The sequence below is a fragment of the Dama dama genome, chromosome 8, assembly GCF_033118175.1.
Source record: "Dama dama isolate Ldn47 chromosome 8, ASM3311817v1, whole genome shotgun sequence".
NCBI classification, from domain to species: domain Eukaryota; kingdom Metazoa; phylum Chordata; class Mammalia; order Artiodactyla; family Cervidae; genus Dama; species Dama dama.
In genome coordinates, this window is record NC_083688.1 from 40,888,190 (window position 1) to 40,908,723 (window position 20,534).

At 38.7% G+C, this 20,534-nt stretch overlaps 1 protein-coding gene across 3 annotated transcripts in view; it reads right to left on the minus strand.

The window, feature by feature from the left end:
- Positions 1-20,534, minus strand: part of PARD3B (par-3 family cell polarity regulator beta) — a 1,129,489-nt gene that overhangs the window by 470,418 nt on the left and 638,537 nt on the right. For all 3 annotated transcript variants that reach the window (XM_061148945.1, XM_061148946.1, XM_061148947.1), the window contains exons 8-10: positions 19,481-19,836; positions 16,683-16,822; positions 15,453-15,581 (exon numbers count right to left, since the gene is read on the minus strand). In XM_061148945.1, coding sequence (XP_061004928.1) covers positions 15,453-15,581; positions 16,683-16,822; positions 19,481-19,836 — 625 coding nt within the window. The remainder of the gene's footprint in view (positions 1-15,452; positions 15,582-16,682; positions 16,823-19,480; positions 19,837-20,534) is intronic.

The following is a 20,534-nucleotide window of genomic DNA, read 5'->3' on the forward strand; positions in this document are numbered from 1 at the left end:
TAAATTTGATTCTTGGAATTCAATTTTTTTTTTTTTCCTCAAAAGAAATGCTGGTAGACTGTGTGTAGGCTTCAATTAGCAAGCATGGTTTGCTCACTCCTTGGTATCTCCAAAATAGTATATAGTAATTTTGCATTCCACTGGATGGACCGTATTTAAGGATGTTCTATAGGAAAATATATCTGAATTTCCAATTTAGGAAAGAAGGAACACATACATTCTCTTTTGAACTGGCTGTGGTGGTACCCATATGGTGGTGTCAAGAGAGTATTGAAAGAGGGGATCCCTCTGTATCTATGACATACTATGGCACCACATGGCAGGGGTTGAAAAGATGGCTAGGAGAGAGAGATCTGTTGGCAAACTGTTAGCTCTGCATTTACTTAGGAGAAGGTATTCTTTAGGTCAAAAGCTCCCACGGCATTCAGAACTGTGGAACAAGCACTCAGAGGACTCTTGCTGTCCATTTATATATTCAGATCATACATAATTCAGGCACTATCTGTATGGAGTATCATGCCAAGATTTGATGCACAGAAATTCATAGAATAGAACTTTCCAGTAGGAAGCAGTCTAAGAAACCATGTAGTTTAGTCTTCTCATTTTATAGATAAGAAAAATCTCTCATTTTACTGACAAATTACTTTTTATTCTGATAATTTAATTTTAGCACTTAATAGTTTTTCACTGTCTACACGGCCCACCTCTGATTCATGGCCCCCAGGTCAGGTAGGGAGCATCTACTATAGACGAGTAAATCTCTATAAGTGATTGAAGAGAAAAGGGAAAAGCATATCCCTCATTCAGGGAGAAAAGCATCCAGAATAGGGACAGGAATTTATGTTTAATAAATTTATGTCATGGTTAAAATGTTGCTAAACAGAGTAGGGAAATGGGAACGACTTATCTACTTTTCTCTCTCTTGCACTCTGTTTGTATTGAGAAGGAACACAATAAAAATGTCTGTGAATGGAATTTAGAAAGATAAGACCCAGGAACTTAAATGGCTTTTCTAAAAACTCAACCACACTATAGAAGTCCTGGGTCAGTAACTGAATCTTACATCCAATACTCACTCTGCTATAGAACAGTGTATTTTCTAACTTTCCTAAGTTAATGTGAGAGATTGTAGTATTGGCCCCAATGAATTCCTTGAAACGTGACTACCGCTCTTTCTGTCCAAATGTAGAATCTATTCACCTCTCTCTCAGAACTTTGGTTGACTGTGTAACTTGCTTTGACCAAGAGAATGAGGCAGAAGTAACATTATGCAACTTTTGACGCTGGGCCTTAAGAACCCCTGAATAGTCTGCTTTTGCTGTCTTGAGAATGTCATATAAGAAGACATACTGCCTTCTGGCAGATGAGAAGGCACGCGAAGGAGAACCAAGGTGCTCCACCCAACAGCCGGGAACACTGAAAACCTTATAAGGGAGGCCTTTGTGGACTTACCAGTCCAGTAGATGCTCCAGTTGAATGCAAGTTGAATGAATAAGCCTAAATACAGGACTTCTAAACAGAGACCTCATAAAAGAGGCAATAAAAGAGATATTAAATCCATATTTGATGGATTTTCTATCCTTAGAACTGGTCTTACTACAGACTTGCAAATTTTGCTCCTGTGATAGCATTAGTGGCCAACAATAATATCACTATAATCAAGATGATTCTTTTCTCCTTCCTTTCCCTCAGTTTTTCTTTCTGTCTTTGGCTCATGCTGCTCCATATTCCTGTTAGTTTCTCTCTCTTGAGTTCTTTGAATTCATCCATGGCCCAGTCCATGTCCCACCTCTTACATGAAATGTTTCATGATTTTAACTTTCTTTGTAGAAGGTTTAGTCCTGATTAACATTTTTTCTTTTTATAACTTCAAGTTCACTACTAATCTCTCAGCTTCTTCCTTAAATTTCCCTCTCATTAGCCTTCCACACAGATGGTAGGCGCCATGCCATATTCTTACCTTTTTCTCTGATGGCAGTCAGTAAGCTCCTGTAGTTCAGGGATCACAAAGGAGTACACCTGGGAATACCCAGTGCCTGGCATGACATCTAACCCACATAAACAATGAGTCTTTGATCACCTGAACTGGAAATAGATGTTCAGTAAATATTCACTGAACAATTGGGTCCTGTTATCATCAGTGTTTTAGAAAAGGCAGAGGAACCAGAGATCAAATTGCCAACATCCGCTGGATCATCAAAAAAGCAAGAGAGTTCCAGAAAAACACCTATTTCTATTTTATTGACTATGTTGAAGCTTTTGACTATGAGGATCACAATAAACTGTGGAAAATTCTGAAAGAGATGGGAATACCAGACCACCTGACCTGCCTCTTGAGAAATCTATATGCAGGTCAGGAAGCAACAGTTAGAACTGGACATGGAACAACAGATTGGTTCCAAGTAGGTAAAGGAGTACGTCAAGGCTGTATATTGTCACCCTGCTTATTTAACTTATATGCAGAGTACATCATGAGAAACACTGGGCTGGAAGAAGCACAAGCTGGAATCAAGATTGCCACAAGAAATATCAATAACCTCAGATATGCAGATGACACCACCCTTATGGCAGAAAGTGAAGAAGAACTAAAAAGTCTCTTGATGAAAGTGAAAGAGGAGAGTGAAAAAGTTAGCTTAAAGCTCAACATTCAGAAAACTAAGATCATGGCATCCAGTCCCATCACTTCATGGGAAATAGATGGGGAAACAGTGGAAACAGTGGCTGAAGATATTTTTTAGGCTCCAAAATCACTGCAGATGGTGACTGCAGCCATGAAATTAAAAGATGATTGCTCCTTGGAAGGAAATTTATGACCAACCTAGATAGCATATTAAAAAGCAGAGACATTACTTTGTCAACAAAGGTCTGTCTCGTCAAGGCTATCATTTTTCCAGTAGTCATGTATGGATGTGACTATAAAGAAAGCTGAGCACCGAAGAACTGATGCTTTTAAACTATAGTATTGGAGAAGATTCTTGAGAGTCCCTTGGACTGCAAGGTGATCCTACCAGTCCATCCTAAAAGAAGTCAGTCTTGAGTGTTCTTTGGAAGGAATGATGAAGTTGAAATTCCAATACTTTGGCCACCTGATGTGAAGAACTAACTTATTTGAAAAGACCCTGATGCTGGGGAAGTTTGAAGGCAGGAGGAGAAGGATGAGATAGTTGGATGGCATCACCGACTCAATGGAGATGAGTCTGAGTAGAGTCCGGGAGTTGGTGATGGACAGGGAGGCCTGGCATGCTGTGGTCTATAGGGTCGCGAAGAGTTAGACATGACTAAGCGACTGAACTGAACTGATCATCAGTGTGGGGGCTTCCCTGGTAGCTCAATGGTAAAGAATCCACCTGCCAATGTAGGAGATGTGTGCTCAGTCCCTGGCTCAGGAAGGTCCCCTGGAGAAGGAAATGGAAACCCGCTCCAGTATTCTTGCTTGGGATATCCCATGGACAGAGGAGCTTGGTGGTCTACAGTCCATAGAGCCACAAAAGAGTCAGACATGACTTAGCCCCTAAACAACAACAAGAACAACAATCAAAGTGGAACCAGAAATAGAAAGAAATGGAGGTGTAAGAAGATGGATCTCCTGAACATCAGTCTCTGTGTATCATGGATGAGAAGCATCTGATCTCAGGAAGATGGAGTGTAAGCAAGTTAAGGGTAAGATGCTGTGGTTGGGTATTTTTGTATTTTGTCACTTTCTGTGTTTTTTCTTGTTTGTTTCTATGTGTTCTCCCTCTCCAATGGGAAGTCAAGAGTCTATAGATGAAATATGTAGTTGCTAGGAAGGAGATAAGAGAGCCCTTTTGAGTCAGGTTGAAAGTCTGTAACTCACAAGCAGGGTGCTAAGGCTGACAGTTCCATAAACCAGGTGCCAAAGGCACTGATATTTCTGCAACAAAGACTAGCAAGGGGATGCTTTGCTGTTCTTGGGGATGATATATTTCTCCATTCTACCACCATCTTCATCTACTACTGGCATTTTAATGTAATTTAATGTAATGTACTATTATCTTCCTCTTCATCACCACCTGATGTTTTAATGTAATGTAGAAATAAAAATATTCTGCAATTAAGGGATACCATACTAAGTGTTATTTGCTTCTAGAAAGGCAGAATCATAGGTTAGAGCAAGAAAGAAAAGAGAGGAAGGAAAAGAAAAGAAAAAGTATAAGAAAATGGAATCAACATTTGAAGCTGTTAAACAATCCTTCCTTAGGTCCTAAGCCTCTAAGAAATGCAAAGAATTAATTACAGAAAGACTCGGTGATAAAAGTCCTTCATATAACTCAATAAGTGGCCAGGAAACATAATTGAACTCGTTTATAATTGAATATCCTGCCATTGAGGCAGATTTAAAGAAGGGTAAACTTAAAGAGACATAACAATATTAAATGTTCGTTTGTCTTCTTACTGCTGTGATAAAACATTCTTTTTTACAGAGCGAACTAAGAGTGGAGCTGGGGCTCTCTTAAGGCAGCAACAGGAATTGAATAGTACATGATTTGTACTTGGGAATCTTAATTTAAATAATTATAATATCTTAAAGAAAAGCGCATCTTAACTCCTTCAGTGTTTTATTACATCTGACAAGTTCAGTTAAAGGGCACTTATCTACTGGTGCATTATGCGTCATACATTCTGCGCACTCATTAAAAATAATGAGAACGTATTTAAAAGTCATTGCCCAGAGAATCTTTGGGGATGGGGCATGGGAAGAGGTAAGAGGCAACATATTGTTTTTTAAGCATCTATCTCTATTTTATCAGCCCTTAGGAAGAGAGAAAAAAAAAAAGTAACAATCATAAGCTGATATTCTTTAATGATAAAGATCACACAATTTCTTGAAAAACAGGCAGATGAAACGTGTTCAAACCTCACAGTATACTTTCAAAGTGAAACGGACTCTTGTGGCAGTTTCACATGTGTGGTATTTACTTTGATAGCAGCTGGAAAAGTCAACCGCAATCAATTAAGGCAGTACATATTTCCCCCTTAATCTTTAAATATCCTTTACAAAATGAACGCGCTTCCTTATCGTACACTGAGTGTACCTTAATGAACGTACAGATCACAGGCATCGGGGTAATTAGGCAAATCAAGGTCATCCCCCGAGCTTTGTAACCACCCTCTTATCCAGCTGCTCCATATCAACAGCTGGCATGAATTACTGGTAACATTTGGCTAACTGGATAATAAGAAGGATATAGTCCGTGGTTGGTCACAAGATTCCTTTTTCTGTGCTGTTTAAACATGTATATTCAGAAAACGCTTCTTTTTTTTCCAGCCTCCAGAAGCCTAATCATGGCTGCAGTGGCCACTAATAAGACATATGTCTTATGCCATGAGAGTATGGCTGGATCTCATGGCTCTTCATCCTTAACTTTGCAAGAGAATGTAATTAGGCCCTGGTCCTCTGAAATGTCAGGAGAGCTTCTTTTCAGCACAGAATGCTCCTCCTTCCACCATCTTCTAAACTCCAACAAAACCAGCCTTGTGATAAAACCCATTAAGTATTTTCACTCTGACACCTGGAAGTCATACAACCGGGCAAAATGGCCAGCACTTCCTCCATCTGTTTTAATAATGCTGAACCAGAGCATTTATCATCATCTATTTTATCAAGACTAGATTTTGCTGACAGGGTTCAGTAAAATTCTTTTAGGTATGAGTACTGCCCAGGGAGTAGCTGATGACTATTAATCCCTCAGGCTTGTGGGTTCTTGAACACATTTTAAAAACTGGCAGAGATTAAGAGCCTGGTCTTTTAGTACACAGCACCAGTGAGAAGGTGTTATGCTTAGCTCAGTGAGGTGGAAGTCTTCCTTTAAAAATATTTCTGACTTTCACAAACAAACATCTTTTGGTAAGGAGAAATATCTCTATGACTATTTTCTGCCATCTTTAAAATGAAATGAATGGGAACAACTAAGCATGGTGGCTTTGTGACAGTACCCAAGGATCACTTTCTTAGGAGCTTTGCAAACTTTGACCTGTGTTCAACAGAGCAGAATGAAGATGGTAGATGCACTGGGCCAAGTATAGGACACCTTCCCTGTAGCAATTCATGTTGGAGAGAAAGTAAGTTTGTTGTTGTTCAGTCCCTAAGTCATGTCTGACTCTGTGACCCCATGAACTGCAGCACACAAGGCTTCCCTGTCCTTCACTGTCTCCCAGAGTTTGTTCAAAATTAAGTCCATTGAGTTGGTGAAGCCATCTAACCATCTCATCCTCTGTCACCCCCTTCTCCTCCTGCCCTCAATCTTTCCCAGCATCAGGGTCTTTTCCAGTGAGTTGGCCTTTCACATCCAGTGGTCAAAGTACTGGAGCTTCAGCTTCATCAGCAGTCCTTCCAATGAATATTCAAGATTGATTTCCTTTAGGATTAACTGGTTTGATTTCCTTGCAGTCCAAGGGACTCTCAAGAGTTGTCTCTAGTGCCACAATTTGAAAGCATCAGTTCTTCATTGCTCAGCCTTCTTTATGGTCCAACTCTCACATCTGTACATGACTACTGGAAAAACCACAGCATTGACTAAAGGGGCCTTTGTTGGCAAAGTGGTGTCTCTGCTTTTTAATACACTGGCTAGGTTTGCCATAGCTTTTCTTCCAAGAGCAAGCGTCTCTTAATTTTTAGGCTGCAGTCATCATCCACAGTGGTTTTGAAGCCCCCCCAAAATAAAGCTGTCACTGTTTCCACTTTTTACCTATCTCGAGGAGGATCTAAAGAGTCTCTTGATGAGGGTGAAAGAGGACAGTGAAAAAGCTATTTTAAAACCAACATTCAAAAAACTAAGATCATGGTATCCAGTCCCATCACTTCATGGCAAACAGATGGGGAAAACAAAGTGTAACTGCAAACAAATGTCAATAACCCAATCTTCTAAGCTTCTCTAAAAGTGCCTCCCTTTGGTATATGTCTAAATCTACAAGTTACAAGATGGCACATAACACATTTTGAGCACAATCAAATTGAGTGTGGAAATTTTAAAGCACAATCGAGTTGGGCCTGAAAAAGTCAAGTACAATTGAGTTTGCCTAAATGGATCAGATGTAATTGAGCTGAGTAACTGGATTGCACTCAGCACTGGCCCTTTGCCAAAATGAGGGGCACGTGGCCAAAGGGACGCAACTCAATTGGGCCTGAAATTTTCATTGAATACTTTTCACAGAGCAAGAAATTGTTTGTAGAATAAAAAAAAACAAAGTTGAAAATGTGATTATTGGAGCTAGTCAGCTATGGGTACTAAGTCATCCTACAGGCCTTATGACACTCTTTATAACTCAACCACTATTTCAGTGGTTTTCAAATTTGAGGGAGCATCGGAACCATCTGGAGTGTATGGTAAAATCCATCTTTGGGCTCCAGCCCTAGGGTTTCTGATTTCTTAAGTCTTCAGGGAGCCTGAGAATTTGCATGTTTAACAAATTTCCAGGTGGTGCCACACTGCTGGTCTGAGACCATGCTCTGAGGACCACTGTTCTAACAAGTTATGGTAGCCAAGACTGAAACATTTTAAAGGTACTTTAAACTACATTAATATTTCAAAAATGACTTTAATATTTTAAAATAAAAGATACTGCTACTTATTATTTTTATATGTCTTTACAAATAAACTGTACAACTAGATCATGCAAATGTCTTCATGATCATTTAAATGACCTAAACTAAAAAAAAAAAAAAAACTAAAATATAAATAAATGACCTAAACTGTCACTTACATTTAATACCAACCATCCCTACACCCCCATTGTCTTATGTGTAGTTAGAAGTTGCTAGAGCTCTGATGTCTAAGGAAATCTCTGAATATTTTTGTTTGATTTAAAATGATTGTAGTAGGATAGATAATGCATTAAATACAGATTAGGTATAGATTAGGGGTAATAGCTCTTTCAGTGATACCTTTTCTAGCTTTCTATATCATCTACTTTAATAACACATAACTTTCAGTTATTCAGTCAACAAATATTTACTGAGCACACAGTGTCCACCAGACACAGGAAATAACAATAGGAGTCAACATTATTGGACCATGTGTTGGCATCTATATTCAACTAATCCTCATAACAACCCTACGAAGTGGGTACTATCATTGTCCTTATTTAACAAATGAAGAAATTAAGGCACAGAGAGATTCAGTAAGATTGTGAGAGAGGGGTTCACATTGAGGCCATGAGACCCCCAAATCTGGACTCTTAATTGCTATTTGTTCTTAAGGTGATTCAGAGACATGGTAAGGGGAGTTCTGAATATAAATGGAAAACTAACTTGAGCCCCATATCTCAGACTTGGGGGTTCAAGCAGGCTCTGTAAGTAAATATCTTAAGGAATTGAATGATGAAAGAGAAGGGAGGGGGTGTTCTAAGCAGAGGGAAGTCTCACAGGAACTATTTGGCATAGAGAGGACTCTGGTAACATCTTAAACAAGTGAACAAAAGCCTGGCATGGCTGGAGAGTAGAGAGAAGGAAAAACAGTGATAATTACTGGCTCATAGATCAGCTTGGGAGGCATGAAAAGGAATACAATTCTAGGCCAAAAATAATTGTTTCTTCTCCAAACCTGTTTATATATCTTCTATTTCTAGCCACCCAAATTCAAAACTTGGGAATTTCTGATATACCTCATTCTATTACCCCAACATCTATCAGATGCCAAAGCCGAAGTTTTCTATCTCCATTCCCCTCTCCATTCCCAATGACTGGGATGTCCTAACTGCACTTAAATATCTCTCACTGAGATGAGCAATGCTGATAACAAGTAACATTTGCTGAATTCCATTGCATGCGCCTGATTCTAAGTACGACATACGTAACTCATTTAACACTAATAATCTCTTGAGTAGATAATAATATGATCCCCATTTTTTTTAATGAATGGGAGCATAGGGAAGTAACTTACCCAAGGTCACTCGGTCAATTAGGATCCGACCCAGGTCTGGCTAGTATCAGATCCCAAGCTCCTAGCCATTACATTCTTGTGAGCTGCAATAGCTTTAAGCAGGAAACTAATGCTTCTTTGCCCCTTCCTTGATCAGTAATCTACTAGGGTGGGCTGTTTAGTATCTCCTTGATACATTTTGTATTTTTCAATCTCAGTATTTAAACTTGTTTTTTCCTTCTCTCTTGGCTCTGCATTTTGAAATCCTAGTCAATCATCAAAATTCTTCTCAAGGACCATTATGTTTTTACAGGCATTTTTGGTCCTCAAGTTTGAATCCAAACACTTCAGTTGTATAATTTGATCAACAGACTCTTTTTCTTTATGGGCTAGACCCTTCTTGAGGACAGGGACATATTTTATTGACTCTGAAGTTCATCTTTCAGAGTCTGGACTACTGGTTGAGTGGAAATGTAGGAAGAAGTAAACAGAAATTACTGTAGAAAGAGGCAGAAATGGAGACTGTGTATTAGCCAGGACTCCATCTGAAGTCATAGAACTGAGTTACTTGGAGAATCTATAAAATATAGCAATGCATTTTGGTTTCTGTATAATTATTTAAATTCTAAAACATAACTCATGTACTTTGGTTTGGGTAGAAAAATCATTCTGAAACCATCCTTCAATTTCTGCTACTTTTCCACAAATAACCACTATAATATTCATTTTTCCGTAAGTACCTTGGTTAATTAAGCATGGGGTCATTTTGAATCAAATAGCCAAAGGGAATAAAATAATGCATCAGTTAAATGAGGTTCATCTAAAATTTCAAACTAAAATTCTTGTATGATTCATGATGTTAAATAATCTGACATTTGAGATATGAAGTTTTTACTTAGGAAGAAGACAGAGTAAACCATGAAGAAGTTTAGGCATGTGTCATTTACTAAGGTAGATACAGGGACTGATAAATCTGTAGTGTTGGAATTTCAGCAGCTACTTGGGGAGCCTCCACATATGCCTGCATCATTTTTTTTTCTCAGCAAAAGCAATGTTCCTAAGTGAAGGTCAGATCAGCATGACAAACATGGCTAACTTTGGGATCTCAATCATGCCAAGCAGGAGCAACTTGCTTGCTTGAAATACAGTTAATCCCCCTTGCAGAGGCCAGCGCTTAATAGCAGGCAAACTTGGCAGGTAGAAATTATAAATACATTTGAAATTTTCTCAGCTTGTTTTACGCACCAGGAGTTGCTGTGATTTTCAGGATAATTTAAAGATAAGGCAGCAGGTCAGAACATGAAATGTTAAAGAGGTTAACAATGAAATGGCAGAATAGTTCTTTTTCCCCAGTAAATGAAAGGAGACAGCCACATACATGATACATACACGGCAAATAATCCAATGCCTCTTTCTCTGAAGTCCTTAAAAATAAAGTCATGGAATACACAAAAAACTTTTCATTTTCAGAATTTTTTCTAAATGGAACGATAGCTTTATTTGACATTTGGCAAAAGACAAAAAGAATTTTAGGTATCAAGGATGGAAAAAAATTTGCAGACCATGTCTCTCACAGAACAGACCAAACAAACCACTAAATAAGTAGCATAGTTTTCAAGTACAATCACAAACACAGCAGATTAACCTTCTGATTCTATTACCAACACTAATCTCAAAGTCCCTTTTGCAAAAATGTTCCTTGTGTGAAACACTTCTTTAATAAACTCTCACCCAGAAAGGGGATGAGAACATCAGAGGTTCTTCTGGACTAGGATTCTGGAAAGATCACCTTTGAAGGACAGTTCTTTTGGTAAAGATACTAGAAACAGCTAAATAGTGATGATGCTATTGTATAAATTCCCTTTACTAGATTTTCAACCCAGCCTGCCGCAGTTGGAAAGTTGGCTAAATGTGCCATCATACTTGTGATACTGACCAAATCGCTCAGGAAGGGAGGCTTGGACCAGCAAATACAGGAATTCAGCACTGTTCTCTTATGTGGCAAGTCAGGAGAAATGACCAGGAAATGGATGCTGAGGCCTTTGGAATGACAGAGGGTCACATCTGAGAGACCATCCTATACTGGGTCTTCCTGTGGAACTGCTGACCACACGCTCCCTTGGCGGTGAGTGTTAAGACTTCACAGGAAGTTAATGATAACAGGGAAGTAAGGAAGATTTAACTGTCAGAAAATAGGCAGAGCAGTGCTGTTAAGAGGGTACAGAGCTCACGAAATAGCACGGCTTAACAAAAGGGAGAGGACAGTTTCTCAGAAGAACAGGAAACCAATAAACAGTTTGTTTTCTTCAAAGGAGACAGAATCAGACAAAAGCAGGAAGTGCTGTCCTTCCTTCATCCTGCCAGGTTTTTAATGGAAAGTCAAGTGGGTGCATCATTCAAAATAAGGGAGAAGAGACTGAAATGATACCACCTTTGCTTTTTTTTTGAAAGAGAAACACAAAGATGCATCATGTCACACACTCTTCATTCTCTGCTTTCGAAGAGTCCAATTCCACATTCTGAATATCTCCCACTGAAAGAGCCCCGTGTATGCCACATGTGACCACTTTATAAACTTCCTGCAGAATTCCTGCTGTTTAGCATTCAAGACATGTATTTGGGCTGGAAAAATAATATTATTCCATATTTTTCCAAAACAAAGATTCTGGGTCCCCATTACTTAAGTAAGCCTCAAAGGCACTTGCTTTGCTGTGGTTACATATTCCACATATTTGGATAGTTAGAAGTCACATAATTTTTAAAAAGACTGTTTGCCAGGGGATTCCAAGAGAATGGATACTAACCACATGCCCTCCAAATTTTGTGTAACATGGAAAATGATGAGAACAGAGAATTTATTTCCACTCATAATCTCATAGTTGCACAATTAATTTAATATGCTCCCTGGTGGGCTTGGGCTAAAATGGCATTTTCTGGAATAGAAATCCAATTTCACTAAATTATATTAAATAAGAGTGAAAGAATATGTACAGACTACCTGGCTGGTAAATTTGGTTGGTTATACAAGTTCTGTCTGTAATTCAGTATTTTGTACCAGAGTACGTTTTAAAATAATGAAAAAGAAAACAATGTTCAAAGTAGTCGTTAGTCCCAGGTAAGCCTGCCCAAATCTATTTACCCCATTATACCTATATAGTATTGTGTTTACAATACTACAGAAGTGGTAATGTACTAGAAGAAATAAGCATAGCTAACACACTGAGTATTGTGTGTATCTTTCAGCCCCCTTTAGTACAAAAATTCTATTATTTCATTTGCTAACTTCTAGATGTAACTGTGTTTGACTAAAAATGTATTCAGAGTTCCAAACTGGACTAAGATCAGCGTCCTTTTCCCCCTTATTGGCGCAGGGAGAATGGGGGTTTGGGGGGTGAGGAGAGCTTCTAGGAAGAAGGAATTAGTACATTTGGGAATTCTCATAGACATATGGAAAAGGGATGTAAAGAACTGTTCAGTTGGGAATGAGGGACTCATTAGGGCTTGAGTTTCTAGTTGGAATTCTGCTGTTGGGTTCTTCTTCATGCCTATGGGCTGTCTGGGATATTTCTCTTTATATTCAGGATTTTACTCCTCCCAGGACTGTAGCTCATCAGAATACAGAGTCAAAAGTTCCTTCCTTGTTCTCCTATCCCTGAAACAAGTATATAGTCCTACTGAGGTTTTTTTTGTTTGTTTGTTTTGTTTTGAGTTTTTATCACCAGCAACCAAGAATTGAACAAGAAGTAAAAGGGCTTCCTGCTATATATCCATGCTGCCTCCTTTGGCCTGCATGCGTGCTCAGTCATGTCTGACTCTTTGCGACCCTGTGGACAGGGGTCTGCCAGGTTCCTCTGTCCATTGAGATTTTCCAGGCAAGAATACTGGAATGCATTGCCATTTACTCCTCCAGCAGATATTCCTGATCCAGGGATTGAACCCAAGTCTCCTGTATTGCAGGCAGATTCTTTACCACTTGAGCTATCAGGGAAGCCCCTTTTTATACTGTTCCCTTTCACTTTGACCCTTGTAGAAAAAAGATCAAGGTCTTTGGATAAATAAAAGATGGAAGAAAAGAATCTATCTGGATTTAGTAAAAAAAAAAATCTATTAGACTTCAAATTTTGACAGCGTATCTCTTTAGGAAGAGTAAGGTGCTTCAGGGAGGGGATGAGGCAGAAACTCAAGATTCTGCCTTCCAAAGTGGCTGGGTCAACTAGCAGAAAGGAGATGGTAAGTGCACCTACCCTTCCCTATTTTATCATGGATCTTCTCAAAGCATACAACAGGATACAAGGAAAAATAGGTAAGATGATGAGAAAGAGAAGGAAGATCAGAAAGAAACTCCATGGTACAGGAACATAGAAAGAAGAGGTGCCTTTGGCCAGTACTCAGGAGGGTTAATAGATGAGCAGTGATTCAGGAAGGTTGTCTATTCAAACTTGTATTTAAACATGATTGCAGCTGTAAAATTAAAAGACGCCTACTCCTTGGAAGGAAAGTTAGGACCAACCTAGACAGCGTATTAAAAAGCAGAGACATTACTTTGCCAACAAAGGTCCGTCTAGTCAAGGCTATGGTCTTCCCAGTGGTCATATATGGATGTGAGAGTTGGACTGTGAAGAGAGCTGAGAGCCGAAAAATTGATGCTTTTGAACTGTGGTGTTGGAGACGACTCTTGAGAGTCCCTTGGACTGCAAGGAGATCCAACCAGTCCATCCTAAAGGAGGTCAGTCCTGGGTGTTCATTGGAAGGACTAATGCTTTGGCCACCTCATGTGAAGAGCTGACTCATTGGAAAAGACCCTGATGCTGGGAGGGATTGAGGGCAGGAGGAGAAGGGGGCGACAGAGGATGAGATGGCTGGATGGCATCACCGACTTGATGGACATGAGTTTGAGTAAACTCTGGGAGTTGGTGATGGACAGGGAGGCCTGGCGTGCTGCAATTCATGGGGTCACAAAAAGTCGGACATGACTGAGCCATTAAACTGAACTGAACAGAATATTAGATCCAGAGTAGGTGTCTTAGAGATTGTCTAGTCTTATCATCTTACCAGTGGGACAACTGTTTCTAGAGCATCTTTGACAGATGGTGAGGCAGGTTCTGTTTCAGTATGCTTAATAATCTATTTCCTTCTTGGACAGTTCCAACAGCTAGAAAGCGCTTGTAACATTATCACTTCCAACCATTTATTTTGGAACAGGCTCACATAGGGCAGGAAATTAGTCTTAATTATTTTTTTTATCCTCCGAACCTCCAAATTAGTGTACAATGCATGCTCAACAACTTGTTTGTTGGATTAACAGGTAAGTAAATTAATGGACATAAGTTATCTGAAGCAACAGGTTAAAATTTACTTTCTAATCTGTATAATAATTCTTTATATATGTGATAGCAATTATCAGTACTAAAATTTTTTTTCAAGTTAACTACACTCAATTTTGTCAACTAACACTCACTGTTCTGATGATCTAATTCAAGGAAAACCTATCATATTACCCATATGTGCCTTTGCCATTTCTTACATAGATTCAAAGAAAATAAAAATTAAAGAATAATTAAAACTCCTTTTTCTCATATCTATTCTTCTTTATTATTAGTCATAAAAATCCTCTGAATTTTCTAAATCATTCTTAAGTATTTCAACAATAAATATTATGTATCAATAGTAAAAAAATGAGGAAATAAAAATCTGGCATAATGCACTGACAATCTGGGTGTATCTCCTTCCAGATATTTTATAAAGATTCTTAACGTTATTGTCATAGTGCATATATCACTTCATGCCCAACTTTTTACTTAATAATATATCCTGCACATTCTCTCATATTCTTATTAATTCTTCACAGAGATGATTTAAGTACTTATTATATTTCATTGGAAAGCTATCCAGTTATTTATTTAACCAATACCTCTTGGTTGTACTGTACTCAATATATCACTGCAATAAATAGGACTGGAGAAAAAAAATCAATGTAGAAGAATTTTTCCCACATCTTCGATGATTAGTTTAGGACAAATTACTAAAATTGTAGTTACTAGGTCAAAGGATACACGTTTTTAATAAGACATGAAGTTCTCTGTCTTGAGATGTCTTTCCCAGGCTTCAAGATGAGGTTCATTCCCTTGTAAGGTATTACTGTTCAACCACTTCCAAGCAGACTTTACCTAATCTCCATCACATCTCCAATCTTCCATTTAAAATATTTTAATTTCCCTTTCCCTTGGACTTTGCAAACTGCACTGAGGTAGGACCATGAACATTTCTGCTGATGGTGTTTTGCATGGGCCTCAGCCCATAGCATATACTCAATGTGCATTTTATTCACACCTTGAGGGGTGTTTTTGTATTCATATACTTGAAGCACTGTTTGCATTTACCCATCTCACTGCATCATCATTCTAAAATGGTGATACTCCAAATGGGGCAAAACTCTCTCAGTGTGATTCACTCTTTTTTTTTTTCCAACGAATTAAGCCTATGACTTAGAACTCATTTCTCAGCTATTATGAATTCAATATGTGTATGATGTGCTTTGCTGAGAACTCAGTATGACTGTGATCTGAACATTACCAGCTCTCGGGGTAGGAAAGTTCCCTCTTGGCGGGCTATGACCAGCGATGCAGTCTCTCCCTGCCTGGTGCTCCTCAGCATGGCCACGAGCTCTTCCTGGGTTCGTCCGGTGACATCTCTGCCATTGACCTAATGCAGACAAGCATATAAGCAGCCAAATTACAACACTGCCAGCCCTGTCCACCCTAGATGGTTTTTGAAAGCATGCAGCAAATGGGCTCTCATGATCAAGGAAATTCTGGGAAGCTGAAAACTGAGTATGTGAGTCCAAACCAATCATGCTTATGATACTAGCAATATGCCAACATCATTACTATGGTGCTGGACAGTCTCAGACATTCAGTAATTGGCATCGGCAGTTTTTCCCTAAGACATCACATTCTTAGGAAGGACAAATCAAACTGACAGATACCAGAGAATCATTCCTCAAGTAGGGAGGAAGCTGATTTCAAATGCTTAATTGGTACCATTCTCAGCTGAATACAAACAGGAGAAATGGATTTTTATCACATGGTCAATTCTTGCAGACATAAGTTTTTGTTATAACTCTACAGTGTTCTCCATGTTAGGAAGTTATAGTCACTAGGTTACCATACATTATTGGAGATTCTAATTTGGGGCTATGTTAATCATTTGAACCATTTTCTTTCATGATCTAGAACTATATACAAAGCTCTGGTGTTGCTTCCATGCCATGGGCAAGTTAAATGGAACCAGTCAGTTTCCATGAAGATGATTTCTTGAAAGGTAAATTAACAGTATATGTAGACAAGAAAATAATACTATTAAGCAAAAATAAATGGGGAGAAAAAAAAGCCTCTTCCTTTGAGTATTCCAAATACTTCTCCATATGCATAGACTGACCTAACACAGACTGGCCCATTCTTAAAGAAGTTTAAAGAAACTATTACAAGCACTTGTGTGCAACTTTGCAATTCTTAGCCCTAACTGAATATATGATGAACTCATAGATGTGACTCAAATCCCCCAGGGACTCTAAGAGGTGGAAGTAAGAAAGAGGAGATAGGAAAAACTTTTCAATATTTGATTCCATATCACTGCCCTTATTGAGGACCTACAAAGTTGGCTATTGATTAACCAGTTTTCTAACTGAAGTCCTTATCTTGTCTATAAGTACACTTTTCAATATAATTAATTCAAAATTCCATAAATTTCATTGACTTAAACACCAAGAAATATTTTATTGAAGATATTCATTCTAGTTCTTACCTCCAAAATTCTGTCCCCTGATTGTAGGCGGCCATCTTTTATCGCTGCTCCCTTTGGTAAAATGTTTTTTACAAAAATGGGACCCGGACCATGTATGGAAGAATCTCTGGTAACCACAGTGAAACCAAGTCCTTCAGGCCCTAGTGTATAAGGCCAAGAAAATGCATGATCATCTTCAGCTGGAGAAATGTTATATTCAATCTTATAGTTAAACTGACCTAATTTAGACTAACATAGAAAAAGTAAAATACTGACATTCTATCAAATATCTTAAATATGTTTGAGTTTCTAGTTTTAAATACAGATTACAGTTCTTGACAGGTCATGATTATATTACCATGAATTTAGGGCCAATGAAGATGTGTAACACTTTCTTTTATTAAGGTCTTAACAAAAAATGCCACATGTTATCCATACACCTGGGAGGCTGACTTCTTAATAAACCATAACCTGACTTCACACTTTCCTGAGAAGCAAGAGGCCATCTGACATGCTGGCTTTCAATCAACTAGCCAGCCCATGGCTCACTCTCCACCTGCATCTCCATTCCTGTGTACTTCATCACATCGCCACATCATTGGTTCCTGCTACTCCCATCCTGTTCTCTTACATCGCCAATCTCTTTTGACTTTTGCCTTTTTTACTCTGTGTCAAGGCATGCTTAGATTTTTCTTTACCCTAAAGAATCCTTACTTCAGTCCTACTGCTTCTTCACTCTTCCATTACCAAAGACCTATCTGTGACCATATCAGTCGTTTTTCCTATCCTGATCTTTCCCCTTCTCTAGCTTTGACACTTCTCACCAACCATTTTATTGAAATTAACTCCCTTCTTGGTTTTCACGTCTCTATACTTTCTATTTTTCTACATCTCTGATCACAACACGTCTGTCACTCTTTCTCTTACCCACTGATGTCCTATGTAAACACAGATGTTCCCCAAGGATCTGGAACAACTTGTCCTCTAGACTCGGCCTCGCCTGGCTCCTGTCTCCCACCACCATCTCTCTACAGATGACACTGACATCTCTTTGTTTGACTCTAACCTCTCTGGTGTCAGTTTCCAGGCTGTCACCATGAACATGCTGTCACCAGCACTTTAAACTTCTCTGCAAACTTCCTTCTCCATCCCAGATCCTGGCCTTTTACACTTAAAATTCTAATTTCTTGTAATGGCATCCCCATCGTGCAAGCCATCTTGGCTGAAAACCAACAATAACTGTAATTCCTTTCTCTTTCCATCTACACCCACTCAGTGATTTAGGCATAAGTATTACACCGGGCACCCTTTACTGATCCCTTGTTATCTGCTCTCTTCTTTAGTATATCTTTTGCTGTCAGGTTAATCTTCTTAAAACACAGCTCTGGGATGTAATATCCTTTATTTTTGCATCCAAAGCTTTCTGATGGATTTTTAAGGTCACGTTCCATGTCTAATTTATCTATCCTCAAAGCACTCAACCCCATGCCTTATACATAACTGCATAATTTGTATGAAAAGTACAAGTGATGCATTTATATAAAAAGCCTAATTGTGCATCCTAGTCAATACATTTTCTTCCCAGTATAAAATTCTTACAGGAGGACAAAATTTTGACTAAAGGATCTTTCAGAATAATCTCTATATCCTGATTAAAGGCATATGTTGCATGCTTTAAATATATGTTAAGATGTATTCTAAAACTACCTTGGGATCATTATATTTTCTATTAATTCCAACAGGAATCCATAAAATATTGGTTTCTTTTGAATGAAGTCCTGAAAATCCCAGTGGATTGCAGAAGGTTCAGTGGGTGAAGGGACTATAGGAGAAGTCACAAAATAAAAGCACAGAAATACATAAACGTGTATGTATGTATGTATAATACTGTATAAATATGTATGAACACACATGATCTAGCCATTGATCTGGGCTTAAAATGGATAAAAAAGTTTTAAAAAGATGAAGAAATAAAAGGTTATATATGCTTTTGAAATTAAGAATATTTGAAACATTACTTGCATTGTTGAATTTGTGAAATCACTAATTATCCCGTATTTGCTGAGGAATAATTTTTGCTGGTATAAAACTATCTTAGAGAACCAGAAACAATATATTGGCTTTTCAGACTTGGACTAAAAGATTCTTCAAAAATCACCGAGTGAGTGAAAGTCGCTGAGTCGTGTCTGACTCTTTGATACCCCATGGACTCTATAGTCCATAGAATTCTCCAGGAAAGAATACTGGAGTGGATAGTCTTCCCCTTCTCCAGGGGATCTTCCCAACCCAGGGATCGAACCCAGGTTTACCCACATTGCAGGCGGATTCTTTACCAGCTGAGCTACCAGGGAAGCCCAAGAAGAGTGGAGTGGGCAGCCTATCCCTTTTCTAGTGGATCTTTCTGACCCAGGAATTGAACCGGGGACTCCTGCCTCGCAGGTGGATTCTTTACCAACTGAGCTATCAGGGAAGCCTAATCTCACTCTAAACAGAGACGACTGAATTTCAGCGCCTATTTAGTCTAAGTTGTGATACAGTATCAATCTGCTCCTATCAAGTTTGTGATGGTTTTATTTCCCAGCATGTCTTTAATCATTTTCTTATTTCAAATAATCTACACTCTCTAGAAAAAAGGAAAAGAAAGAATAAGGAAGTACTACAATTTCAAGAAATTTAAGTTACCGCAGTATACACTTCAATCTATTCTTTGATTCATTTAAATGAAAGGAGAATTAACAAAATTAGCCTTAATGTATTTCTCTTAACCAATTTTACATGTTACAATAATAGAATGCTATTAAGCATAATTTAATAATTACCTTTCTTTAGGTCAATCTTAATTTTCTTTGCATTCTTCTTGCTGCCAAACCCCATGAGCGGGGAGAGTGAGGGAGAGGATGGTTTTCTGCCTAGTCTTGGTACTCGGGGGCTCTTGCTCTGTTGCAGAGAAGATGCATCTTCTTCAGGACTGCTTGTTCCTGTGAGATTTATTGTCTTTATTCCTGATTTTCCAAGGACAGAAGGTGGCTCCTTTGTTCTCAACACGCGATCATTGTTGCCAAAAATGTTAAGAGGTCCAATGACTGATTTTTCATACTGTTCCCGGTTCTGAGGTGGAAGCACGCGGAGGAACACACTTGGAGATTTCATTGCCTGACGGAAGAGGTCTTGAGCCCTTGAAAGACAGTGAAGGTACCGTGATCCTATGTCCCAGCATGCTGTCTGAAGCACCCAGAGCCACAGCTATGGCAGCAGCCCAGGCGCAGACGCACAGGAGGTGCTCTCACTGTCCCTACCGATATGACTTTGCTAACACGGTGCCAGTGACCACGTATGGCCTGCTCATGAGGCACCACTGCCCTGGGCTATGTGTGCGTTATCAGCGCGCATGAGGCGCTCATTCAGTTCTCTTAACAACGATGTTAGGTGGGTATACTTGGGTCTCATTTTGCAAAATGAAGAAACTGAGGCTCAGAGAGATTAACTTGTCTGACTCACAGCTTTTAAGCATTTCTAAATCTAAAATTCTATCCAGAAGTGTTTACTGAACTCAACAGAAAAGGAAGCTCTAATTTTAAATGGAAAGAAAAAAAAAAATATCTGATGGTGGTCATCAGATGATCATTTGGTTTCCTTTTAGGACTTTATTCTGAAGGACAGGTCTTTTCTAATGTGGATTGTGTTCAAAAAGCTCAATTTTGACACAGACGGTTCTCCATGGTGACACTTGGTAGGTATGTTGGTTGTGCCAAACATCACAGTGGACTGTCAACCCAAAATGCATACTCTCTGTTATTTATTTCACTAAAGAGTATCTGCATTTTTTGCTTTTTTTTGTTTTAGCACTTTGTGCTTTTCTTCAAATTTCCTACT